Source organism: Canis aureus, chromosome 22 (genome assembly GCF_053574225.1).
Source record: "Canis aureus isolate CA01 chromosome 22, VMU_Caureus_v.1.0, whole genome shotgun sequence".
In the NCBI taxonomy this organism is placed as follows: Eukaryota; Metazoa; Chordata; class Mammalia; order Carnivora; family Canidae; genus Canis; species Canis aureus.
This window is the reverse complement of record NC_135632.1, coordinates 3281337-3308442: the sequence shown is the minus strand read 5'-3', so window position 1 is coordinate 3308442 and position 27106 is coordinate 3281337. Positions and strand designations below refer to the sequence as shown.

The following is a 27106-nucleotide window of genomic DNA, read 5'->3' as shown; positions in this document are numbered from 1 at the left end:
GAAGTACATCTTGAAATCAGGTCGGAGCCAAGGGCGCGCTTCCGGGGCTGACAACGCTGCGGGGCGCCTTGTAAACTCCGAAAAGCTGCAGCTTCGCGGCATTCAGAGCCTCAAGATAAAATAGATCTCAGGCTTGTCGTCGCCGCTGGGCTGGGTGTGCAGGGCGGAGCCGGGGGAGCAGAAGCTGCCTCCGGGGGGCGTGGCCTCCATGCGGGGGCGTGGCCTCCATGCGGGGGCGTGGCCTCCATGCGGGGGCGTGGCCTCCGTGCGGGGGCGTGGCCTCCGTGCGGGGGCGTGGCCTCCGTGCGGGGGCGTGGCCTCCGTGCGGGGGCGTGGTGCAGCGCTGCGCAGGCGCCCTCGGGGATGCCGCGGTCCTCGGGCCACCCCCGCGCAGGAAGCCCTGGATGTACGAGCCGGTGGAGTGCCGGGTCCCCGCGTTTACACCCGGGGGCAGAAAGATCACACGCACGCGGGACAGGTCACCCTGGTCTACACACACGCATGCGCAGCGAGACACGTGGAGGCAAAGGGAGGCCAAACCACGCGTCTAGAAGTACATCTTGAAATCAGGTCGGAGCCAAGGGCGCGCTTCCTGGGCTCTAGGACAACGCTGCGGGGCCTTGTAAACTCCGGAGAGCTGCAGCTTCGCGGCATTCAGAGCCTCAAGAGAAAATAGATCTCGGGCTTGTCGTCGCCGCCGCCGCCGGGCTCGGTGTGCAGGACGGAGCCGTGGGAGCAGAAGCGGGCGGCGGGGGCGGGGCCTCCGGGGGCGGGGCCTCCGGGGGCGTGGTCTCCGGGGGCGGGGCGCAGCGCTGCGCAGGCGCCCTCGGGGATGCCGCGGTCCTCGGCGCACCCGCGCAGGAAGCCCGCGATGTAGGAGCCCGTGGAGTGCCGGGTCCCCGCGGGCGGCGGGGCGGCTCGGTGGCGGAGGACCACCCCCGCCGCGGGGCCGGGCTTGGCGCCCCTCTGCTTGCCGGCCTCCTGCTTCTCCCGGGCCCGGCTGGCGATGTTGCGCACCCTGCTCTGACTGCGCGACGACAGCTTCCGGACCAGCGCCCGGGGCAGCGGGCTGGCGTCGCGCTCGGCGCGGAGCACCTGGCCGCCGTCATCCTGCTCCAAGGACACCAGCCTCCGCAGCTGCTCCGTCAGGGCGTCCATGGGCTCCAGGGCGGCGGCCGCCAGCGCCACGGCCTTCTGGTCGCGGAGGCCGGTGGCGACAAAGCTCCTGCTGATGCACTGGTACTTGCTTTCGAAGTTGCAGGCGATGTCCTCGGATGTCAGGTCGCCCAGGCTCTTGGACTTGCAAGGGCTGGGCAGCTTGAGGGCGGGCCCCGGGGGCGCGTGGCGGGGCGCGGGCACGCGGGCCTGCTCGGCGTGGGCATCCAGGTGCGAGCAGCGGCTGCGCGTGGGAGCGGCAGCACCTGGGCAGGTGAGGCCAGAGGTGCTTTGGGGAGCGCTGTGCGGCGCCCCGGGGACGCGGGGGTGCGGGGTGTCTGGGCAGCGGCCGTTTCCCCGAGCTCCGGGGACGTGGTGCACCGCGTGCGGGCTGCGCCTGGGCTGCAGGGGAGCCGCGAGGGGGCCTGCGTCGTCGCCGGGGCGTTCAGCGGCAGGTGCGGGCAGGTCCGCGGGGCCTGCGGCGCCCCCCGCCCCCACGACACTGCGGTCTCCAGGATGGAAACGGGGCGCGCGGTCGGCTGGCGGGGCCGCGGGGGCCGGGGCGGGGGTGGGGCTGCGGCTCCCGGGCGCTCCTCGCACCTGCCCGGCGCCGGGGCTTCGCGGTGGCGGGCAGGGACACGTGGCCGAGGCCCCGGGCCGGTGGCTTCCCGCGGCGAGCTGGTCCTCCGGGGGCGGCCGCGGGGCAGTGGCGCAGGTGGTCTGGTGAAGCGTGTGCGCCGAGGCCTCGGGGCCCTTGGCGGGAATCCGGGCGGGGGATGCGCGCGCGAAGCAGGGCTTGCGTTTTCCCGCGGCAGCGTCGGGCTCCACGGCCGGCTCGGGGTCCAGGGCGGGCAAGGGAGGATGACCTGCCGCCACGCAGGTGCTGTGCGGGGGAGGAGCCGCGGCGAGGCTCCCCGGCTCCCCGGCGTCCTCACACTGGCCGACCAGCGCCGAGATGGAGCTGCCCGGGTCGCCCTCGGTAGCGAGAGGGACAGTGTCAAGAAGATGGGAGATGTCGCTCTCCTGCAGAACGGCCGCGGAGTGCGAGTCGGGGTGCGCAGCACACAGCAGAGACACGTCGGACAGAGAGAGGGACGCTGCGGCTCGGCCCGTCACCCAGCTGCCCTCCAAGTCCCTGCCCTCCAGGTGGCTTTGAGAAAACCTGCTTCCTGACCGGGGGCTTCCGTCCTCCCCAAGGCCTCCAGCGCGCGCAGGTGCCTGGGTGCTCACACCACCTTGCGCTGCGGTAAGTGCAGGTTCCAGAGCCAGATGCTGCCTTGGGGAGCGGGGTTTGCGGGGACACTCCTGCTCCTGGCAGTCACCTGGCGCAGGTGATCTGGTTCTCCCGCCCCGGAGGCCCGGGGCTCCCAGCTGTTCCCCGGTGACGGATGCGCTGGATGTGCTGGCGACAGAAACAGCGGAGCCCCCTGGGCGGGGGTCTTTGTGGAGGAGAGCGCTAGAGGAAGAGGATAACTTTTTGTTGAAATTTGGAAAGTGTTGGTCTTTTATACTTGCCTTCCCTTTTCTTCTTCCATCCTTATCTTCTGCTGAATGAAACAAACAACATGTTAGGTAACGCGCATCACTCTTTCGCAGAACCTGCAAACACTCATGTTTTGTCTTCAGACAGACAAATGGAGAATGTAGGTCTGTTAACGTTGTGACAGAGTTATGGATCGCAGAGGTTTGCAACAGAGTGTCTGTGTGATGAGTAGATGGCGAAATATATTTATAGGAATTTCACTGAAGCTTCCCTTTGGGCGTCTATTACATCAGCTGAGGATGTAATATTCATTGTCAAAAAAAAATGTCAATGAGTTACCATACTTTTACAGTGAGGATTACCTTAAGTTGTTTCCTATTCAGATTTGTACTACACAGAAGCATGGCAATAAAAATAGAACAAGACAGTTCTGTTAAACAAAGTACTGTGGTACCTGTAAGCAAGATACTATAAACTTTCAAAGTTACACATGTATTAGTAAAAAAACACAAATCATATTACTGAGAAAAAAAAAAAAGGCAAAAGAACTAATTCAATCAGTTTCTAAAGCAGATTGGAAGGGGCAATAAATGTATTAAAATACCAAAAGCTGTTGGCTTTGAGATGTGAAAATTAAGAGTTGGTCACCAGTTCTATGCCATTGCTAGTTAATTTTTTTGTTAATCATATTTTTGTTTTAAATACACAAATTTCATATTGCGTTCTCTCCTCAAAGAGGCAGTAAGATACCAGGCACGGTATGGAAGGCTATAAAAACACACAGTTCACGGTAATTTGGAGTATCCCATCATGCTTAGGATAATGCTAAGACAATATGGAATGTTCAATTTTCCTGACCTCATTATTTTAAGTTTTTTTAAGATGTTTTCAGACAGAATATACAAGAAAGGAGAATTTATGTAACTCATTAAATATCTTCCTAACTAAAGAAAAATTCATCCTATAAAGTTTGATAAATCCTAAAATCATCAAGAAAAAAATTAAATATCCTATGATATTACCACTCAGAGATAGGTACTATAAGCTCTTTTCGGGGGACAGAATTATATACAGAATTTTGTATTCCACATTTTCTCCACTTATTTTTCACCTCCGTTTAACTTGAATCATTGCATGTCTCTGTTCTGTATTTACCACAAGCCTCATATAACATGTATGAGAGTGACAAACTTATAAAGCTGTTACAGGGAGGAAATAGGCATCAACTCAATATTGCTTTCTGGATTAACCATTGTTTATTTCTATTGAGGAGAGTTTTATTTCCCCCCCAAAATGGGGTTTTTGAAATAAACTTTAAAGCACATATTTTTATCTCTTCTCTGACATTGCTCTTGGCAAAATTTCAAAGTTTTAAACTTCCTTTTTTCTCTTCAAATAAGCTATTCAAAAATTTGTCTCCTTAGAATATCTTATAACAAAAATCAATATAAGCAAAATGGAGTTTGTGAGAAAACAGAACACTGAAATTAGATTGTATGATAAAAGGAGAATTTTGCTAAAGTAAAAAGGTATCACATTGTCCATGTCTGAGGTGATTCTGATTTAATTAAAACACTTTTGTTGCGGAGACCATTGAAAGGACAGAGTTTGGGTACTTAAGTTACCAAGGGCAGGGGAAAGAGTCACTGACACAGCTCGGGAGCTCTTTGGTACCTTGCAAAGCAGGCATCATTCTTTATCAAGTTTTTGATATGAGCGTAGCATCATGCTCAAATTAAGGAAAAAGGCAGGTAAAAAAAAAAAAAAAAAAAAAGGAAAAAGGCAGGTAAGGCTTGGACCCTATGCTTGTGGAGACTGAAACTGGACAGGAGCCATAGACATGCTTCCTTTCCTGCCAATGTCCAGGGATCAGGGAAATGAGGCCACAGGAAAACATCACCTGGGCTGCCTCCTGAGGAAGCAAAGATTTCTCAAGTGGAGAAGATGACCTGCTTCTAACATCTGGCTTCACTTCTTTCTCCATAAACATTTCTAATCATGGAAATGTGTTATATGTTGGGGAAAGAAATACAGCTATATTCAACCCCAGAAAAATCAATAGAATTCTATTTATCCTCAGAACAATAGTAAATATTATACCTGCTTGGAAAACCAAGATCTCTGCTCCTCTTTTGCAGGTTTCACCTCCCTAGAGGGCACCTCACAGACTGTGGGCTCCATACCATCAAACATGATTATCCCCCTCATCCCTCACTACCAATTCCAATTGTCAACGTTATTTTGAGGCTGTAGGGGATTAGGAAAGAGTTCTTCCACCCTCTTCCCAAAGTTTGAAATCTGGCCTAAAGAGAACATTAAAAATTGTTTTTATTATTCTTTTGTATATTTTTACTTCGACTGTGGAACGTCAACCAGGTCACAATGGTAACCAGGGACCAAACTACGGCTTCAAAAGATTTATTCTTAGAGAAACCTAAAGCATCTTACCCAGAGAGTTTTCTTTTCCTTCAGTGTCTTTCGCTGTTTCAGATAGGGGCAGTGACAAGGCCCCCAGAAGACTTTTGTCAACAGGTAGAGAGACAGGGCGCTCTTGCAAGCTCCGTGTGGTCCTCCTCAGGACACCATCCTGATCTCTCGCAGCCTCAGATACAGAATCCTTTATCTCTACCATCTCTTGGAAGCCCATTTTGCTCTTCTTTCTGCCTTTGGCTGGAGCGCTGGCTGTGCGGCGTAGAATTCTATCTCCAATTGATCGTTTCCGAACGTAATGGGAATTGTTCTCTGAAGAACCATGCCTGGGATTCTTATTGAACAATCCCTTCAGACCTTGGAGCTGTCTGCTCTGAAGACACAAAAGAATGAAGCACAAGTTAGGCCAATCCCATTGTGTTGACAACTTGCCTTTCCAATGACAGCTCCGTGAAAAATGGACACGAAACAAAATCTGACGGCCACTGGAGGATATTCCAACCAAGAGAACGGCAGCTCACAGCATGTCTGCACAGTATCATGCACGTCTCAGGGACCTTACTTTGTGGGGAGGTAGCCTTCCGTCTTCACAACCAAGCTACCCAGAAGCTTCCTACCCAGAGATGACAAGGTGACAGGAACATTTTCCACACTTAAGAGACTGTTACGAACTTCAGCCATCCTAAAGCAACAGATGCATGTTTCAAAGTGGGAAGCAGGAAATGGAGTGATGAGAGAGCATGCTGCCATAACCATTTAAAAAGAAATGTGTCAGCAACAACAAAGCACCATGCTGAGAAACTACCTTTGTAGCTCCTAGAAAGTGCAATATAGTATAACTGGGGTTGAGTATTAAAGGGCTCCACTGCAAGGGAAGAAAACAAAACACAATTTGGGCTCATTCAAGAAAGTGGCACAAGTAAAAACAAAAGAATGCATATGCTTCCATAAACCCTTTCTTCCACCTTTGGTGATTTTTTAGTCACAGGTTCTTTCATTGCTCAACTCATCACCACCACATTGTGCACATTATGCATCTCAACATAAATACGCCTTGAAAGTGATCTGTACCGCGACTTAGCAGTAGACCTGTCTTTAGGAGGATGGAAATCCCAAGGGGATGCTTTCTTTTCATATTTTAATTTCTTTCTGGCTCAAGTTTTAAATAGATTCTGAATTGTATTGTTTCTCTAGAGCAGGATAAAATGCTAGAGTTGCTTCTTAGTTAACCTGGGATTCCTGGAAATCCAAGAATCATTTTCAATCATTAAAATGGACAGTTTAAATCATTAAAACTTCAGTTGTGTGCATTTATGCCAGAGGAAGCATCCCAACAAGTAGCAAAGGCAGAAACCAAGGACGAAACATAGAAAGTCCTAGAATAAAACCTCATTACTCTTAGAATATTGAGCGCCCCTCCCATACCAGTTGGGGATGGGACCAACTGATATAAGGACAAACATTATACCCCCTAATCAGCCTGAATTGGCCCACTCCCTAGAAATTGGCTTGTAGTCATAAATTATTAATATTAGCCAGTATTTTTGAGCATTTACTATTATGCCAGGCAGCTTTCTTTTCTTTTTTTTTTTTTTTTTGCCAGGCAGCTTTCTAAGGATAACATAGCTTTTTATGATGACAGGTACCATTTCTGCCTTACATTTAAAGATGGGGAAGCTAAGGCACAGAGAATGTCTATAACTCTACAGGAGCAGCTCCAAGCAATGCAGACTTCCTAATACAGAGCACTAGACATTCCTAGGTGCTAGTCAAGCCTCCTATGGTCCCTGAAGATCACATCTGGTCTGGAAATCCATTCCAGTGGCCAAGGCCCCAATTCCTTGGCATGGCTAAAGGACAGCCTACTGATTTGTAGACCTCAAGTGAATCGTGTAAGGAAGAGAGCAGCATCTGCAGAAAACTAGAATACATTTTTGGAGTCTATTTCTTAAAAGTAAGTCCTTCAAAGTCCTGTGAGGAGCTTTAAATTCATTCCCGGAGTTTTAGGGTTATTCAGCTAAATACAATGGCACCAAATGAAGGCATCCTGCCTAGAACTGGCTGGACTCACAGCCTAGTTAGTGCTGGGAATTCATCAAGCATCTGCGACACCCCATCGCCTCCTGCAGCCAGCCAGGGCTCTTCTTAAGCACTAACATACAGCTCAACATTTAAGTGTATATTTATTGTTTTAGTGCAACAACTGATCGTCGGAGAGAATAGCAGTTTTCTCATAAGCCCAGAGAGGTCCCCGAGGGGGAAGGAACAAGTACACGCCCCAAGACAACGCAAGGATCCACAATCCCGTGGGTGGGGACGGGACACTGCACACTGGACCCGCTGGGCTTCTTTCTGGTTTTTCTGCCAAACAACTTTGTCAAGATGTATGTTCCTTTTAAGCAATTAGTCAAATATTGACCTTGTTAAGGACCGTACGATTGCCGCATGTGGCTCTAAGCCCTGTAATCTTTCTCACCTTCCCATAGATTTCATTGATTGTTATGTGGACAAATATCGATGCCTCTGTCAGTCCTTCCAAGTAGACGTGCCGGTAGCCTGAGAAAAGCAGAGAAAATAATTGCCTTTTACTCGGACTTACATTTGGCTTTCCCCTGGGTGCAACTAAATGAAATGTTTGACTTTAAGTCTTTCCATTTCACAAAGCACGTTAACACTCATCATAGAACACATTTTTCGTGTCATATATGCCGTATGTTGTATGTAACACATGTCCTATATTAAGTCTTTCGAAGAACCCCCCCCCCAAAAAAAAAAAAAAAAAAAAAAAAATGGTCAGCCTAGAGAGGAAAGGCCGGCCCATGCGTACCAGGCACTAAGCTGCTGAAGGTCACAGTTCTTTGTCCAACGAAGTCTCGTCCAATCGGATCGTGATCCCACACAAGGAACCGAACCAAAGCTATGTCTGGCATGTGTACTGTAAACGTCAGGGTTTCTTCCCACACAGGGTTAAATCCTCCGAGAAATAGGGAGAGAAGAATCAGAAAAGCAAAGGGCTTGGCTAAAAGGAATTGACAGCAGCATCTGCAGAGCCAACTGACAATTGCTTGCAATGGTTATTAAACTCTTGAAGATGACCAAGCCACTCCGGGCTGCCTTATTGAAACAAAGTCTTGGAATTTGTCCCATTGCTAGAAAATAATTGGTAGGAAGATTGTCCATCAATAATTACATCAATTCTATTAATCTCTGACGCCCAAATCACATGGTAGGGAACGTTTCTTTAGGCAATTTCAGGATGCTTCAATAAGCTCAAAAAGTATCTTTAGTAGTGATCTAAGAATAATGTTTTAGCAAAAAACTAAACTAAACTAAAAAAGAAAGAAAGAAGGAGGGAGATCCCACCTTGCCAAAAACAGAAAAAAATTATGCTTTTCACCCACAAAAGATTCTGAAGCTATAATAATCACCAGCAAACATTTATAGGGTGCTGCACAGGTTTCAATACTACTGTACATATAGCATCTTATTTATTCTTATAGCAATTCTCTAAAAATGTCAAGACAGAGTTTTTGTGAGTTTTTTCTAATTAAGAAAAGACATTATTCTTGGCTTTCAGAACTATATAACCTTTTAAAATTACACAAATAACAAATGCTTTAAGGTAAGAAATGTCAGTATTTATAAGTCTTCTTGTTGAGAAAAATTGATACTCAGAGTACGTAATGCACCCAAGGTCACACAACTAGTTACAGAGCAAAATTAAACTGTGCACTATTGTTTCCCAGTGGCTTCCCATGAAGAAGACCTTAAATACATCAACAATAGAGTTTCATCGCTATTGAAAATAAATAGGAAGATATGTGATTCAACTCCTATTCTGAAAGGTAAAAATACATTATTTTCTTGGTAAAATTTTCTCAGATAAAATAATTACATAAACTGATAAAAATTCACATACTTCGTTGGACAAGTTTGTTTTTCTTTTCTACAAATGAAAATAAATTTTATTACATACATGTATTAAGAGGCATCAGCTACTTAATCTTACTGTTAAATGCCTCAGCTAAGGAAATAATTAAGGACTCAAGTCACTGAAATGTCCCTCCTAAACAAGAGAAGAGATCATGTTTTTATTAATAGTCATGACCTCTCAATTACTTCTGAGACAAAAAAAAAAAAACAAAAACGGAACAATGGGCACTGGTGGGAGGAAAATGCAATATAGGAAGTCTGCTTCCTTTAAGCATGTTATTTCCTAATAGGTTTATGCTATTCTTGAAGCCTTACCTTAAACTAGCACTAAAGAAAAACTCCTCCTAAGGGGGCGCCAAGGTGGCTCAGTCGGTTGAGTGTCTGACTCTTGATTTTGGCTCAGGTCATGGTCTTGGGGTCGTGAGGCTGAGTCCTGCATCTGGCTCTTGCTCAGTGTGGAGTCTGCTTGAGATCCTCTCTCCCTCTCCATCCACCCCCCCTCCCTGCTCATGCTGGAGCTCACTCTCTCTCTCTAAAATAAATAAAATCTTTAAAAAAAAAAAATCTGAAACTAGTGCTGTACAATATGTGGGCTAATTGAATTTAAATTTAAAAAACAGAAAAGAAAAACTCCTCTTAAGGTTTCACTATGGACCTCTAATTTCTTAAATGTTTTGAGGCTTATGGTTTAGATTTGGAGTATTAATGACAAGAGATTGAGAAAAATAGGTATGCCATAATGTTTGTCAAATGTATGAACAGACACCATTTTAGAAGATTACCAAGAGAAAGACATGAGGCTTAGGTAAAGAAAGTTCTTTTTACATCATGGCCAGAATAAAAGAAGGCTGCCTATCCACCATATGTACATATTTAGAAGGAAAATTGCCGGAGCCTGCTGCACTTGCCTTTAGGGTTTTACATGCTCCAGAAAAAAATGAAAAATCCTCAAAACATAGAGGCAACATGAATGAAAGCTTTGAAGTAACTTACATCATGAAAGCACAATATAAAAACTGTAATGGAAGCATTTTCCTAAGTTTTAACCCTGCCCTTTAAAATATCATTAATTCTCATTAGAAAAAAACATGCTTCAAAAGCATTTAAATAAATAAATAAAATAAAATTTAAAAAGCAAAGAATTTAAAAGCCTAGATTACAAATCCACCAAAACATACCATGTATCAATCCCGCATTTACTCAATTTTGTTTAAAAGATTTTGACATAAATTCAGATGGCAGTTATGAATTCTAGGAATTTGTTTCTCCTCTATATAGATAAATTTTTCTTTTTCATTGCAAACTTTATTTCTAGGGCATCTTTTTTTTTTAAGATTTTATTTATTTATTCATGAGACAGAGAGAGAGAGAGAGGCAGAGACCCAGGCAGAGGGAGAAGCAGGCTCCATGCAGGGAGCCCGACGTGGGACTCGACCCCAGGACTCCAGGATCACGCCCTGGGCCGAAGGCAGGTGCTCAAACACTGAGCCACCCGGGGATCCTTCTAGAGCATCTTGATTAAAAGTAAACAGATTATCATCTTACCATTGTCATCTACTACACGGGTTTGATCTTTACAGCAATCTACTGGCAATCCAATAATTTCAACTTCAACGAAAGGATCAATGATCTATTAAATAAAGAGAGTATTATTACAACCCTGTGGTAAAACTAGACCATCGGGTATATCAGATTTTGGGGGGGAAACTAATGAGTATGACTTCTGTTCATAAGGAATTCAAGAAGACCATAGCCTTGAAGAGTAACTTCCTGCTTGGAGACTGGGCTCCTGTGTCACCCTAGGCAAGCTATATATCCGGGCTTCAGTTTCCTCATCTGCAAACCTGAGACCCCAGTGTCAGCTTCCTCAGAGCGTAATCCAGGTGAGATGCTGGGAGAATGGAACTGGATGGTGGCAAATATATTTCTTTTTATTCCAGTCATGAAGAAGCAATCAGGTAAATTCAAATTGTAGGACTGAAAATAACTGGCTTGGACACTTTGTAAAATGTCAAAGCCACGAAAACAAAATAGGAAAGCTAGAGAACTGTTCTAGATTTTAAAAGGACCAAAGAGAAATGACAACTAAAAGCAATGTGTGATCCTTTACTGGATCCTGAATATATAAAGCATAAAAGAAGAAGAAAAGAAAGAAGATATGAGGGCAATTTGGGGACACCTGAGAAAACTGAATATAGATTTTATATGAAATAATATTACTATATTCAATATTAAATGTCATGATTGAATCATGCTTATAGAGGAGAATGTTCTTTTTTTTTTTTGAGGAGAATATTCTTATTCTTAGGAGATAAATGCTAAAATATGTAGGTATTGAGGAGTCAAAGTGTTAACTTATTCTCAAATGACTCTATAAAGAAATGCGATTGTGTGTGTATATACATGTATATAATTTTTGAATTTTGTTACATTTGCTTCATCTCTCATGTATGTGTATGTGTATACATATGTACAAATGCATGCACACATCTATACATAAACAGACATACACATACACATCTACACGTGAAGGAGAGAAAGTGTAACAAAATTTAGTGATTTTATTGGTCAATCTAGATGCCGGAGACATGGCATTAATTTGACTATTCTCACAACTTTTTCTCAGGTTTAAAATGTTTCAACATAAAAGGTTTGAGGGAGAAAACAGAAAGCGAGTCTTCACTTTTGCAGACAATGAAGAAAAGAAGAAAGGAAAGAAAGGGTAAGGGATACATTTTCTGAGCCTGTCCGAGCATCACTCTTGCTGCTGCTAAGGGGAGGACAGATGGGCAGCGGGGAGACCAGTCACCCGGGGGGCGGGGATCTCAGCGGGGCGGACGAGAGACCGTGGTGGTGTGGGCTAGGCTGGAACGGTCCCTCCCGTATGGAGCCCCTACTTTCTGAGGAGTAGGACACGGTGCCATCTGTTGAAGACGAGAGGGAAGCCTGGAAATAGCCCCTGCGGAGGACGGGCTCAGAGGCTGACGGGGTGAAGCGGGCGGTCACACGGCGTCGTGGGCCAGCTGAGATTTGCAACAAGGAGCCTCCGACGGAACCCAGCAGCAGGGCTGTGGGTGTCTCCCATCCGCAGCCAAGACCCCAAAATGCCAGGTTGACAAGCAGGAGCGGCAAAGAGCCTGAGGATATAGACCGCGCCTGCGAGGAAAGACATGCCCTGCCTCCCAAACAGGTGATGCCCTGCACTCCAGGGCAACCAGTAAGCCGGTGGGTATCTGATGAGCCGACATCAGTATTCGTTTATGAACACATACGCGGGGCGGGGGCGGGGGGGGACCCTGAAGATATCTCAGATACAACGCAAACACCATAAAATCATCGTGGCTTACCTCGCCTCGGTCTCCGAACATGGAGTCTGGAGGTTTGGGGAGCTGCTGTCCACTGATCACTTTCAGGATGAGCTGCTTTTTGGGGTTGGCAGGAAGTGGGTCACCAGAGTAAGGGTTGAAAGTACCTAAACCAAGTAAAGCAGAGTTTAAAAGCTGAGGCTCGTAACATGGGAGAACCCAAACACACACACGCACGCACACACACACACACACACACACACACCGTTTAAGCATGTAGAACAAAGAAACAAGTGCTGAACTACTACAGTGTTTCTTGGAGCAAAGAAATGATCACATAACGATCAGTGTGGCTTTTACCTGAGGGCAATGCCAGCTGGCATTTCTGCAGCTGAGGTTTTTGCTAGAATCCATGCTCCCAGAGGCAAGAGCCTGGGACAACTTAAAGTGTCTGTGGTGCAATTATCAATCCCGGCAAGGGGGGGGAGAGGCATTTTCTTGAAATGCCAACAGTGGAGGGAAGGGGAGTAGTTATGTCAGATTCACATAATTTTCTGACTTAAACTATCATAGGGACGGAGGGTGGATATAACAGAAGACTTGAAACGAAGTAGTAAACAGCAGAGTAAGAAAACACGCGAGGCATCAAATCCTAAAGGCACATTTGTCGCCACTTCTTTACCTGAACTGTTAAAAATCTGATTTGGAAAATGTTTAAAGAATTTTAATGAGCAGAACCCAAACAAGAGTTTTTTTCGATCTAACACTACATTCTCTTTTTCCTTTTTTGTTAGCGCTATTCTGTAATGGGACTGCACGGACTAAAGGGGCTCGATGAAGTTGTTTCAGGTGCTATTTTAATTTTGCTGGCGGGTTTCAGACTCCTCAAAGACGGGGCTCAGGCCTTACAAGGCAGTACAATGTAGAAGTAATGCCCAGGGGGTATCAGGCTGGGACTCTGGAGCTCAGAGGACAATCCCTTGCTACCCGTGTCCCTCTTTGTGTGCACCGCCACACAAGACAACATTCTAAACGTCACGCTGCCCACGTGTAAAAAAGTGACGAGAGTTCTACTTTAGACGCCAACACCTTAATCTAACGCTTTTTATACAATCGTGTTGCAAAACGCTGACGTATCACACTTTCCAGAGAGCTGCTCCACTCAGGCGACCTGCATTCAGAGAGAGGACGATGAAGTGGACACACACCTTTGCACATTTGCTGGGGTTTGAGGACGTAGCCACAATTGCCATTGGTCTTGAATTTGGCTCGATTTAATTGCATCATTCGCCCTTCGGACTGGTAGTTCAGAGCCACTGCGCAAGTTCAAAGTTTGAGAGAATTAGGCAAGGCAGCAGCGTGGAGCCAGGGCCTACAGGGAAAGGCTCCGAGGCATACGCACCTAGCTGGCAGCCTGCGTTCCAGTAGGGCAGAGGGTTGAAGTTACTGGAATCGATGCGGTAGGCAGACGGGTAAATCCTCGTGAGCTGCTTTTGGTTGTAGATCATGAACTGCTCCGATTTCTGCTGAACCACCTGATGTGCTCTTGTTTCACTAAATGATAACACGTTTCCTGTGGTTCCTGGCAGTTTGTAATAAAGAAAAAAGAAAAGCGAGAACCTCAGTCAGGGAAACAGCACCCACGAAAGACTTTCTAATACATCAGATTATGCCCATAAGAAAATGCAGAGCAAAAGACTGAATTCAGACCGGACTAGAAGTAGCTTCTGACCAAGAAAGATCCATAAAATCCCATTCTTGAGACTCTCTTCATGGTTTTGAGGTCAAATCTGAGCTGCTCATCTTGCAAGGATAACTGCATGTTTCTGAGTCCCGCGTTCTCCCAGAAATTCAATCATCCCACTAATTCACGTCTATCTGGCTAGTATGAGGAGGGCTGGCAGGAAAATTATCTTCTAGGGGTGTGATTCCAACAGACTCTCTTTGCCAAAGATACAGACAGTCATGGATGAATAAAACTATGTAACTTATTCCTGATATTCATTGACGGCATTCATCCTAAAAGCACACATGTAAAGCACCTATTAACTGACAGCAGAAAGAAAATAAAAGACCAATTCCAAAGGAGAAAAACGGAGTTTCAACGTTAATTTGAATAGAATTGTGAAACTAGTCAAAAGCTATTTGGATAAAAGGCATAATAATGGAGAAAGATTTTGAAAGAGCATTATAAATACATAAAATCTCAGAAACAAGAATAATCACCCACCATCCACATAAACCATGGGAAAAAAAAATAAAGGGAGGTAAAAGAATAGGAAGCCCGTGCTAAAGTTTCTGCTTGGACTGTCATCAGAAGGTGTCGATCCAGGGCCAACGAGGCTCCAAATCTAGGGGTCGTGATGGATGGAGTTAACCTCCAGGCATTCAGTATCCCACCCTTGTCTCCCAATCCTGGGTCTACAATGCCCCTACTACTCCTACCCCTTCGCCAAACGTCCTCACCCTACCCCCAAAGTGACCCCTCATAAGTCTTCTGGACATGCTGGGCGCAGCCGGCCCGAATAAAGACCCAAGCTTGCCCAGAGCCTCGTGTCCATTCCAGAGTTTACTCTGACAAGCTCAGCGTGTCTGAACCTAGACGGAGGGACACGGCTCATGACGGCAAGGAGCTGAACCCTACGGCCCTGCTGGGCCAACTGGGCCTGAATGGTATCCACATGGCGTGTTAGTTGGAGCACGTAGCATCATCCCAGAGCCCCTAGCGTCCTCAGGACTGTCTGACCTAGGACATTAAACGCTGGCCAGATGACTACTGACTACACTGTAGAGATGGATCCTGGGATGATCGTGACACCAGACGGAGACCAAGAGATTAGGGAATTACAGTTTTTAATCTGACGATTTCCCTCAGGGACACTCTTTCCTTACCACATATATTTTATTGACACACTTACAAACCATAGTTTCTGTTTGTCAAGCATACGAAAAATAATCTTACTTGCGGGTTTTGAGGGGCAATGCCTTAAAACATGACAGGAGAAGGTATACTGTCTTTTTGACAAGCCACAGTCAGATGCAGTGACACCAGAGCCAGTGCCACTCTTCTCTCTGTCTCTCCACATAAGTATGTACACCACATCCTCCAGAAGGTGACCTTGCTAATTAGGCACATGCCAATTAGCATATGAATAGATCTGCGTTGCTTTGCATTGGGATAAGGCATGCATTCATTATTTATCGCTCACTTTGCCACGCGACACGGCGGTTCAAGAGCTAGAGAGTACTCAATACTATTTTCCATTAAGCTAATAGAATTATGGTTTCTTAAGGTATTTATTAGAAATCATACTCCTGGGGGAACCTGAGTGGTTCAGCTAATTAAGCATCTGACTCTTGGTTGCCACTCAGGTCATGATTTCCAGGTCCTGGGATTTAGGGGACCTCCTGCCTGAGGATTCTCTTTCTCTCTCTCTCTCTTCTTTCTCTCTGCCCACTCCCGCTCATGTTTTTTCTCTCCCTCTAATAAATAAATCTTTTCCAAAAAAATTACATTCTTCTAAACCAAATACACCTTTAGCTCCACTAGACCACTCACTGGGTTGATTTCCTAGCTATGGACGGTTATTATAAGGACAGGTTCTCATGTTCTCGCATGTGAAATCATTATTTTTTTTTATTGTCTCCATTTGAAGAAAGAATCAATATCACACGTAGGACAGAAAAAGATACACTTGTGGAATGGTAAAAACAAAAAGGAGAGACCTGAAGGGAGGGATCCTGGAGGTTTGACACAGAAGACTCGGCACGACGTCATCTTTCCTTTACTAAGATTTGTTGGAAAATGGGAGATTTTTAAATTTGCATTTCACTTCCACTAAAACTAAAATTAGATTGCAAGGCCGCACGGCTGTCGTTTATTTCTATAAGCATTCAGTAACTGAACAAAACAGAAATGCTAAGGGAAGAGGATAAAGGGAAGAAGAGGAGCTAGCAGGAAGGTGCAGGGTAAGAACACTTGTGACTAGGATCTCTCAACGCAACAGGATGCAAATAATAGATGGAAAACAGTGAAAGAATCAGTGCTTCTGAAATTCCCGCTCTTTCTGTTAAATCTTCAATCCGTGGGCTAAATCATTTTCACCAAAGTCAAACTTTCCAATCAGAAAATATGGGACTTTTCAAGGTGTTATTTTTTATTATTATTATTATTTAAGCTCAATTTGCCAGCATATGGGATAACAAGGGCGCATCGCGTCATGTGCCCTCCTTAATCGAGGTGTTATTTTAGCTTTCTGCTTTCTTCTGGTCATTCACACTGGCCACGTCCATCTGCGACCTGGCCGCCAAACCAGGTCAGGTCTCCACAGTTCACGCCTTGGGCGAGACGTTGCAGTAATGCACTTGTCCTTATACAATCATGAAGTCTTCCTCTGCCCTCCCTGTGAGCTAAGCAGTGTTACACTGGCGGTCAGCTTCCTGACACATCGGACGCTACGCAGTTCCAGAAATGTGTGCTGATGATCTGAGAAGAGATTAGTAAACGGCTGACCAAGAAAGGTCAAGAATGTCTACCCAACAGAGGAACTCACTCCTTACCATCATCCACGATGTCCTGGGCGGCCACGGAGTTTGTATACACCACCAAGTCAGAGAGCTCTCGGCAGAGCTTCATGGTTTTCCTGCGCCGACCCAACCTGGGAGTACACAGCCAAGGACTCGTGTCACTGATTGCTGGGAGGGGTTGGGGTTTGTGTTTACTCCACCTTCCCTACCTGCTCCTAATGGAGCCAGGATTAGAACCCAAGGACGATTCCCAGCTCAGCCCTCTCTCCACCACAAAATCCTCCTGATGTGGTTTTATTCACTGCATGGCCAAGAATCGGTGCCTTCTCGTGCATGTGTGAGTTCTGTTGGGAAGGGCTGGACTGCCACCGATCCCCCGCTAGCCAGTAACACCGGACGTCACCGGGCATCTCGTCCCCGTTGGCAGGAGGAGAACCTGGACTTCTGTTTGAGAACATTCATCGCACAGGTCCCCTGGGAGGTGACCCCATTCCTCTTACATCCTTTACCGTCCTTTACCGTAAGTACATATTGAATTTTGTGTACCCTGAGGGTAGGAAGCACACACATCCTCTCTGCCCTTACTAGTTACTATTTTATGTATGGACATTCTGTTGAAGTGAAGCTAAATATAAAATTTAACTGGGTGCTAAATGCCGTCCATTCCTACAAGACCTCCCTCTATGCTTCTAATTTCATATAAGTTCAGTCTTTCAATAAAGGCACAGGGCTGTGTGTGCGTGTGTGCATTTATCTGTATATAATTTCCATTCCTCTGTGACTTTATTGTATACACAAGCTGCCAGAAAATCATCTTATTCATCTCAAAATCCATCTGCAATAGGGACGCCTGGGGGGCTCAACAGTTGAGTGTCTGCCTTCAGCTCAGGGCGTGACCCTGGGGTCCCAGGATCGAGTCCCGCATCGGGCTCCCAACATTAAGCCTGCTTCTCCCTCTGCCTGTGTCTCTGCCTCTCTCTCTCTGTGTGTCTCTCATGAATAAATAAATAAAACTTATATTTAAAAAAATCTATCAGCCATAACAAGGAAAACAGCAATTAATATTTTTGAGTGCTTAGTTAATTGGAACAGGGCTTATCAGGCTAAGCAGTTTAATTCCTTTAGTCCTTACAACGACCCTAAGAAATAGAAACATGTGAGAAGCCTGACTCGTCCCATGTTAGTGTTGCGGGAACAAGAGTTTCAAGTCGGCCTGATGTGAGGTGCTAGCTCTTACCACGTGCTCACCGTCCGTCTTTTCCGCTAGCCTCCCAGGAGAGCCCTCTGTGCTAGCTCTTGCGGCCCCTCTCTCCCCTGAACACGCTTGCCTCTTACCTGACAGCAGCCACAGCTGGCGCTCAGGAGGCGCTCGCGGTGTGCCAGGCCCGGGTAAGTCCCCCACACGTATTCTTGTCTCCGCCTTGGTTGATTTTCACATGTCCTGCTGCACTGAGCCCCTGACCTCGAGACCCACTTCTCTAGACGCATGCGACTAAAGCAGCCCAGCTGATGGGAAGGAGAGGGCCCAGGAGCCTAAGCCAGGAACGGGCAGACGCACTCTTACCTGTACAGCTGGCCGGTTTCCTTGCCGGGATTCTGCTGTGTGTCCTCCTCATCGTCAGTACTGTAAGACTTAGATCGTGATTTTGTGGTTTTCTGCTGGAAAGTCACAGTGAACTTAACAACAAACTCCCCACATCAGGTCCCTCCACAGCATACAGAGAATGGGTGGGGTATTACGATATACGCAAAAAGGACAATTACTTGGAAGAAAACACATTAACCATTAATTCATTGCCTTACCATTAATAATAATCGCGTCTATGATCCTAATTATAATATTAAGGCAAAACTGAGGGTTTCTTGCTCTAAAGCTGACTTCTAAGCCACAGAAGATGTAGGTTTTAGAAGGCTATTTAGTTTTGCACTGAAGGTCTCTATAAGCAGGAGGGTCATAGTTGTAATATCTATTCAAATGACATTAAGGAGATAAAATGTTCTTTTCTTTAGGAAATTTACTATTCCTGCTGACTTATAAAAGACAGGTTTGACAAAAAAAGACAAGCAGTATTTTTTTTTTTTATGAACGACTTTTTCCTGCTTTTGATTGGCGTCCACTCAAATAACTGTCTAAATCAAACTACGCTTGGAGATTTTGACCCATTTTAATTTCTACCAACAGAAGAGAAATTATTACCCACAGGATTCAGGCTGAAAGGCGGCAGGACTAAAGGCTGTCAGAAATAAAGACTTTTTGGAAGGATGCAGTTGTGTCCCAGCACATTAGAGATAACCCCAAATATTTGGCAATACGGAACAGAAAAACAAATGATGGGGAGGGACCCCATAACTATAGAAAACCCTGCCACCAAAGAAAACCAGCTTCCATAAACAAAGGTTAAGACCTTTAGATAGAGAACCCTGGACATCTGAGGACTGCGGCTTAGGAAAAGGGAGCCCACTCCGAGGTAACTGTGGGACCACATCACCCTCCAGAATTTTTCTTACTCAACAAATAAAACGCCCGGCCATACTGCTGGCATAAACACACTCAAGTCCATTGCACTGACAGGAAGGTGTCAATTTGGTCTAGAACCTTCTCAGGTATTACTGATGTTTTGAGAACCTCAGAGTGCACGGTGTGGGGACACTAGCATCTGATGATCTCACGTTCCAGCTTGGCCTCTCACCCAGCGGGTAGGTTTGCTAACCTCTCGCTCCTTTGTGTGTGTGTGTGTGTGTGTGTGTTTAAAGGAAAGGGCAATAACTATTTTAAAGGATTATTGTTATGATGATTAAATAACATGGTGTGTAAAGCCATTCTCTAAGCTACAAAATACTGACTTTCTCTTTTTCTTTTTTCTTAAGGATTGTATTTATTTGTTCATGAGAGACAGAGAGAGAGAGAGAGAGGCAGAGACACAGGCAGAGGGAGAAGCAGGTACCATGTGGGAAGCCCGACATGGGACTCGATCCCAGGACCCTGGGACCACGAGCCAAAGGCAGATGCTCAACCACTGAGCCTCCCAGGTGCCCAAATACTGATTTTCAATATAAATATTCCTCATATTTAGAAAAATATTACTTTATGTGAATATACCATAATTTTTATTCATTCTATTGTTGACAGATATTTGAACTCTTTCCTGTTGGTACTATTACGACTAATGCCACTATAAACATTAGGTATATGCCACAAGGCTGAAACACAACAATGGAACTGATAAGACACGGTACGTAATACAGCTTTAGGAGATAGTGTGAATTAGTGTGAAGTGACTGCACAAACGCACACTCCCATTAGCAGTGTATAAAGTTGAAGTTGCTTGGCGTCCTCACTAACCCTTGGTGCTGTCAATCATTTTATTTCTACTATTGTGAAGGGTATATACGAAATCTCATCATCATTTAATTTGCACTTCCTAGAGGATTGATAAGGGTGAGCACCTTTTCTGTACTAGCCTTTTGGAAATCTTCTTTTGTGAAAGGCCACTTAAGTTTTTTGCCCTTTTAATAAAAATTATGGAGGCGCCCGGGTGACTCAGTCCAATAAGCATCTGACTCTTGGTTTCGGCTCAGATCATGATCTCATGGGTTGTGGGACTGAGCCCCCCGCATCAGGCTCTGGGCTCAGCAGGGAGTCTGCTTGAAAATTCTCTCCCTCTGCTCCTCCCCCTGCTTGTGCATGCTCTCTCTCACTCTGTCTCTCTAAAACAAGTCTTTAAAAAAGATGATGGTATCTTTTTATGGATTTTTAAGAGTTCTTTATATATCCAGGATAGAAGTTCTTTGTTGGATATGTGTATCAAAAATACTCTTCCCAAGTAGGCTACTTGCTTATTAAGTAACAGTAGTTTCTCAATCTTTATCTTTATCAATCTTTTTCTTTTCTGGGGTCCTATTTAAGAAATCATCAGTTATTCCAAGGTTATGATGATACTCTCCTGTCCAGTCTCTTGTTTAATTGGGTTATGCACATTTGTCACTCTTAATTCATACCTTATGTTTTCCAAAGTTGGTCATGAGGGATCGTCCATGTGATTTCTTCCCATTTTCCTTCACATCTGGATGCTGAGTAAATAAAAACATGATATGACTATTTTTCTTCCTTGCTTTTGTTTTTTCCTTAGTTCTGGTGGAATGGCAGGGAACCCTCTCTGCCTTAGGTAGAACAAGCAGGTCCTGTTCATTTTTTTCCTGTCCCACACCATCACTACCCCAAAAGTTGTGGAGTCTGCCTCAAGAGAGGGAGACGCTGGAATGGAGAAGTGTGGGCGCCAACCGGGAGATAGTAACTGCCAACAGCTTCCCCAAAACTGGTGTCAAGGGCCTCTCAGGAATGTCCAGCTGTGCAGGATCTCTACAGCACACGATGTATTCTTTTGAATGCTCTTAATGGGGATAAGTCATTTTGAGTTAAAAATAGATTAAATTTTGAAAAATCACCAAAAGTCTTTAAGTACCAAGTCTGTTGAATAAAAAATAATAATAACAATCGCATTGATCGAATATTGCTACTTGGGATTTTAAAACATTAAAAATAAATAAAACCCACGCGCATCTACTAGGTAATAAGATTGCTTTTGTTTGTTTAAGTTAACCACAAGAGAGCTTATCTGTTCATTGAAATTAACTCCTGTAGTTGAGCATTTGGAAGAGGTATTTGTAGCCTCTGACATTTTCTTCATGTGGCTTAATTTTCCAGGGTAGAGATCTCATCGCTCAAGTCTATTTCTCATTAGGGGAAAGAAAAGGCCACTCTGCCAAAAGGGTTTAGACTCTTTCTCAATTGTCATCCCTAAAACTCTGTATTAGCTGGTTCGTGGCTAATGACATGCTGCAAGGAGAGATCGGCAGGCCCCATCTTCCTGGGACTTCTGGCCAAGCAAAGAAGAAGCAGAGACAACCACAGAAATGGAAATAAATGTGTGTGAGCAAAACTACCTAAAACCAAAAGGCCAGGGAGGCGCTGACATATATCCATAGAGACTAACTGAAGATGTAACTGGCAGTGGGGACAGGGGAAGGTTAAGAATTGGCTGGGGAAAGGGACAGTTCAGAAAATGCTGGGCGGCTGGGAGGGGGTTTTTACAGGGTAATTTCATTTGCCTGGTTAATGTGCATGGACTGCTTTTGAAGATCTACTCAAGCTGATCATCAACTGTACAAAAACCCTGGAGTTAAGAAGGTAGCTCCATATGGTCACAAGAGCCACACTGCAACAGCAGTGGTAAAAACCTCAACACTCTACAGCCCAGTGTATTAAAGTCACAGGCTCCACTTTATGGGTCTAATGCATTCTTAGAGTCACCCAGATTTAACGGAAAGGAAAAAATAAGAAACAGGGGGATGAGGTTTGCTCCACGACATCTTGGAAATTTGAGATCCCTTACCATCTTACCTGATAGGCAAGTTATCATTAGGATTTCTTAATGTGAATAACAAAAGGAAGGTGGGTTTAATTTGTTTCATCCCAAATCTCCAAGACCCGCGGTGGCCTGTCCAATTGGAATGATCTAGGAGGATGGAGCAAAGCCTTCTCCAAAAGCCTTCAGGGGAAATGAGTGGCCCAGATTAGCCAATGAAAATTCACTAAGAACAAGAAACAGAAATTAAGGTGAGCCAGCTGAATGAGGTAATTTTACAGACATTGGTGTGGTTAAAACTAAATGGTTGGAAGGGGAAAGTGGAAGGGAAGGAGTTTATTGCTATTTACAGAAATTTTTAAGAAAATTCAGAGCGGGGGGCACCTGGGTGGCTCAGTCAAGTTAAGCGGCTGCCTTCAGCTCAGGTCATGATCCCAGGGTCTTGGGATCGAACCCACGTCGGGTTCCCTGCTCACTGGGGAGGCTGCTTCTCCCTCTTCATCTGCCCCTCCCTATATTCATGCTCTTTCTCTCTCAAATAAATAAATACATAAAATCTTTAAAAGAAAAAAAAGAAAGAAAATTCAGAATTGTATGATCAGTGGTAAGGGCAGTCACACTGTAATTCATATTTCAGTTGCCTCCCCAGTGTTCCATTCTGCCTCTCTAACATGTAGCGTCAGAGGGCCTAGCTAGCCTCGGCACCACTTCCAGGTAACTTCTCTTTGACACTAACCAGCCAATATTATCCTATATCCTTGGCAAGCTATTGTTCCACGTGTTCGAGGCCACGGTGATTAGGTTAGGGGTGGGTGCATGAGCTAAGCTGCCCAACCAGAGCTCAGCACAAACTCTAGAGAGGAAGGGTGGTCACCCCATATGGTCCTCCCTCTGCCTGGTGATCCCTGAGTCCAGGAGGACAGGCCGCAGGAGCAGGGATGTCTGCTACTAGCTGAGCCAGTAACTTCCCAAATCTCCTCTGGGCCAGGATAAGAGCCCTCAATGCCCTGCAGTGATAATATCAATAAGCCCACCCTCCTTTTTCCTTGTCCATTTCGGATATTTCTATTAGAAAGCAGAGTTAAAATATCAGCCAGAGCCCAAATCATTTATTCACTCAACAACATCTTCTGGAAGCTGTACTACGGCCCAGGCACTATAATGAGTTGGAAACATAATGGTCATTTAAGACTGGCGTGGTTCTGGTCTTCATGGAACCTATAATCTAGTTGAGAAGATAGATATTGAGCAAATAATTGCAAATGTGTTAAAAAAAAAAAAAAAGCTTCAGAAAAGAGAAGCTATCACAGGCTATCACGGACGATGTAAAGTGGACAACGAATCCAATCCCGGGTCAAGGCAGGACTCATTCGGGGCTTCGCACTGAAGCTGGAATTTACAGGTAGGAGTGTCAGCCAGAGCAGATGTAGGAATGGAATGTTCCAGGCGGAGGGAAAGGCCGTGAGGAAGACCATGGCACACAAACAGCTGTGGTCGGTGGGGCGACTGTGGGAAGCAGCGTGACAGGAAAAAGGGAAGATCTGAGCAGGAGACAAGGATGCAGTGACGCAGGTCCCTGAGAGCCTGGTTAGGGTTTGTAGTCACCCTCATCACAACGGAAGCCACTGAACACTCTGAACGGTCGAGGGACGTGAGCAGATTCACATTTTTAAGACATCACGCTAGTTTCAGAGCGGAGAGGAGACTGAAGGAGGGCAAGAAAGGCGCAGGTGACGGCTGACACGGGCCTAGACAGGGACCCAGCCACGGACCCGAGGAGTGAAAGGGATGGAAGATGCGCTCAGGGTGCACAACCAATGCAGCACGGAGAGCAACGGGTGGGGAGGGGTGGGGGGCACCTGGGGGTTCGAGCCCGCCCCCCAGCTGAGCAGGCAGGCAAGCAGGGTGCGGGGCCACTGTGTTTGGTCCCCGGGGTCCCGGTGAAGCAGGTTCTCCGGTAACTTCCACCTCCCGCCCGTGCGCGTCTAGTAACTTCTCGCATCCTTTTGCCACAGGGGGTTTTCACTTCTCGAGGGGTATGAGGATGCAAACGGAAGAGACCGGAGAGGTTCGCAGGTGGCAAATGACCAGAAACAGGAGTACGAGGTTCTGTCTTTTTTTCCTGCCGGAGGACACGTACGGGCGGGAGTCATACACCTGTTTCGGGTGTGCGTACCTGCTTCAGGTGTGCATTTAGGCCTTCGTGCGTGGCCCTCAGTAGCGCCCTCACTGTGAAGCTATCGGGATCTTCCTTGTCTCGGATTTGAGATTCTTTCAACAGTGACTCCAGTTTTTTCCTTATGAAAGACTCCACCTGATGCTCAGTGGTCCCATTATTCTGCAAAGAATCAAGCAGCAGAAATTATTTCCCTTAAGAAACACAGAATCAGAACGCACCCTACGTTCACGCCGACTTGGCTTCTATAATCTGATTAGCTTTCAATTGCCTGTAAGAGGGTAAGCACATCGTATCGTTTTTGGTCCTTCCCGCTCCTCCCCGGAACAATAATCCCCCCCAAAAAAAGTAATGATTTCTATGACCCTATTCCACCCTCAAGAACCTGGCAAGGTCTCCTTTCAGAGATGCAGCACCTGATGTTCCAAGAAATTAAGTTGCTCGAGGTCACAAAGCTAGTAAGGAGCTGAGGCAGGATTTAAGCCCAGGCCTCCCAAGTCCTTCCCACCAAGCCACGTTGCATTTTCGAGAAAGAGAAGGTGAAGGAGAGAATTTGAAAACTAAGTTTTCTATTTCTACATAGGTAACTTTGAGCAAAAAATAGGCTACTTAAAAAAAAAAAAAAAAAAGTCACTTTGTTCACTACGGGAGGGAAAAGAATGCGATGGAAATCTCCGGAATTGAGGATTATTCTGAGATAACATTTTCTTTCCTATGTCTGATCCCAACGTGTAACTAAAGGGAACTCACTACTGACCTGTGCCACGATTCGGCATTCACATTACTTTAAGATCACAAGTAACTTCAAATGTTTTGGACGATAAAGCGGTGCTCAGGTCCAGATGGCAATTTAGGGGATCTTGAGGTGATCAGGGGACACAGATTTCCTTGAAGCCTTTCTTAGCACGACCTTTTGGCCACCCTGCCCTGCCCGACACCGGCGGCCCCGGGCTCCTCAGCTCCTTTCATGTCCCCCGGGACCCAGCCCCGCCGACAGTGAAGGAAAGCGGTCCTCCCGCACGGCCACAGCGCCCGCATTCCTCGCCCAGAGCTGAAGGCCTGTCTTCTCCTCGCACGTCTGTTGCTAAGACATCATTCTATCTGAAACCTGTAGAACCAGGCCGCTGCCTAGCCACGTCTTCTATTCTCACGAAGTCTTGTAAGAGGAAGCCCTATAAATGCCAAAAGGGGAAATCTGGGAAAATAAGCCTACATCAGAAGCGGTTGCTGGCCGTCCCTGTGTTACAATCCCACTCGTGAGGGTCTTTAAACTTAGCCAGCTAACAAGGCACCTCACTGCAGCGAAGGCCCTCGCGTCCCGGAGGCGATGCGGAGACGGAAAAGCTGATTTGTCTGGACGCCAGTGCCCGCACCGAAGCACGGACGGCCAGTCCAACTGCAGTTCTGAGGAGCACCGCGCCCCTGCCCGCGCGGCCAAGACGATCTCTAAGCAGAGGCGAGATGTCTAGGGCTCCGCAGCAGCGATGGAGAGAGCGGCTCTCCGTCGTCCAGGGTTCCAGGGGCGCACAAGTGAACTTGGAGCACAAGGCCACGGAGCAGCCAACTGGCAGATAGAGCTGGAAGTGTACTTTAGGGCCCAACGGCAGAGGTACGTGAGTGCCGGAGGCACGGAGCTGCTGAGTAGTATTTTAGAAATAGTATTAACCTGGCCACGTGTGCCGAAACAGGACAGGGGCCTAGGGAGGCAAAGCCAGACACGCTGGCTCCCGCTCCCAGCACCAAGAACACCTAGCACCCAGCACCTAGGCCAGGGTGCTAGGGAGGGATTTAACAAAGATGAGAGCTTGAGAGCAAGACTTCAACAAACCCACGCGGCTGCTAAATGCCAGGTGAGGAGCCAGGACTAAAGCCCAAGCTCAAAAAAAAAAAAAAAAAAAAAGGCCAAGCCCACCGTCGCAGAACCCTCGCTGTCACGGAGAAGACAGACGCGTGAAGGGCTAACTACTCAGGCAGGTGCAAGCGATGGACGTAAGGTGCAGCGCGCACAGAGGAAGGGCTCGTCCTCCAGCCTTGGGGAGGACTTCCAAGAGCCGAGGAAACTGAGCCACGTCTTAGACGATGGGTATATTAATTTCCGGGGGCTGCTGTAACAAGTTGCCACAAATCTAGTCGCTTAAAACGGTAGAAATATGTTGCCTCGCGGTCCTAGAAGTCAGAAGCATGACATCAAGGTGTCAGCAGGGGGAGACTCCTCCCGCCCCCTTGCTTCTTCCAATTTATGGTGGCTCCTAGCGTTCCTCAGCTTGTCAGCCTGACTCCAGTCTCTGCCTCTGTCTTCACGTGGCCTCGTGCGGCCCCTGCTTCCGCTGCGTCCTCTCCTCTTCTTATGAGGACGTTGGGCCTGTCATTGGATCTTTAAAGCCCACCTGGTGAATCCAGGGTGCTCTCATCTCCACAGCCCTCACCTAACAACATCTACAGAGACTCCCGTTCCAAACAAGGCCACAAATCAACCTCCTACAATGAAGGAGGGTTGATTATAGGGCAGAGAGTAGAGTGACAGCATCCCAACACGAGTGAGAGCGTAGGGAAGACAAACAGGATCAGTAAGAACTAGGAAATCAGATGGACACGGGGGGGTGGGGGGGGAAGCACAGGAAAATACAGAAAAAAAGCAGCTAAGACTGTATATATCGTGCAAGGATTCACAAAATACAAGCATACGATGACACTTCGTGCAAGCTGCCCAACACCTCTAAAGTGGCGGCCG

General features: G+C 46.4%; 1 protein-coding gene and 1 long non-coding RNA gene across 7 annotated transcripts in view; one reads left to right on the top strand and one right to left on the bottom strand.

Moving 5' to 3' along the window:
- Positions 1–273: 273 nt before the first annotated feature.
- PLCH1 (phospholipase C eta 1) overlaps positions 274–27106 on the bottom strand; it is a 202317-nt gene continuing 175484 nt past the window's right edge. For 3 of the 6 annotated variants that reach the window (XM_077864628.1, XM_077864627.1, XM_077864630.1), the window contains 13 exons: positions 24376–24537; positions 20833–20904; positions 18398–18492; positions 16867–16964; positions 13709–13888; positions 13515–13622; positions 12349–12473; positions 10547–10631; positions 7896–8042; positions 7545–7624; positions 5874–5933; positions 5087–5441; positions 274–2702 (listed from right to left, as the gene is read on the bottom strand). In XM_077864628.1, coding sequence (XP_077720754.1) covers positions 655–2702; positions 5087–5441; positions 5874–5933; positions 7545–7624; positions 7896–8042; positions 10547–10631; positions 12349–12473; positions 13515–13622; positions 13709–13888; positions 16867–16964; positions 18398–18492; positions 20833–20904; positions 24376–24537 — 3615 coding nt within the window. In that variant the 3' untranslated portion in view covers positions 274–654. The remainder of the gene's footprint in view (positions 2703–5086; positions 5442–5873; positions 5934–7544; positions 7625–7895; positions 8043–10546; positions 10632–12348; positions 12474–13514; positions 13623–13708; positions 13889–16866; positions 16965–18397; positions 18493–20832; positions 20905–24375; positions 24538–27106) is intronic. The other 3 variants (XM_077864631.1, XM_077864632.1, XM_077864633.1) reach the window with 3 other exon arrangements.
- LOC144293661 (uncharacterized) lies at positions 10739–22727 on the top strand. Its single transcript, XR_013360868.1, has 7 exons — positions 10739–10884; positions 11628–11723; positions 11913–12226; positions 13101–17353; positions 19702–19863; positions 19964–20066; positions 21539–22727. It is a non-coding gene; the product is annotated as an uncharacterized LOC144293661 (long non-coding RNA).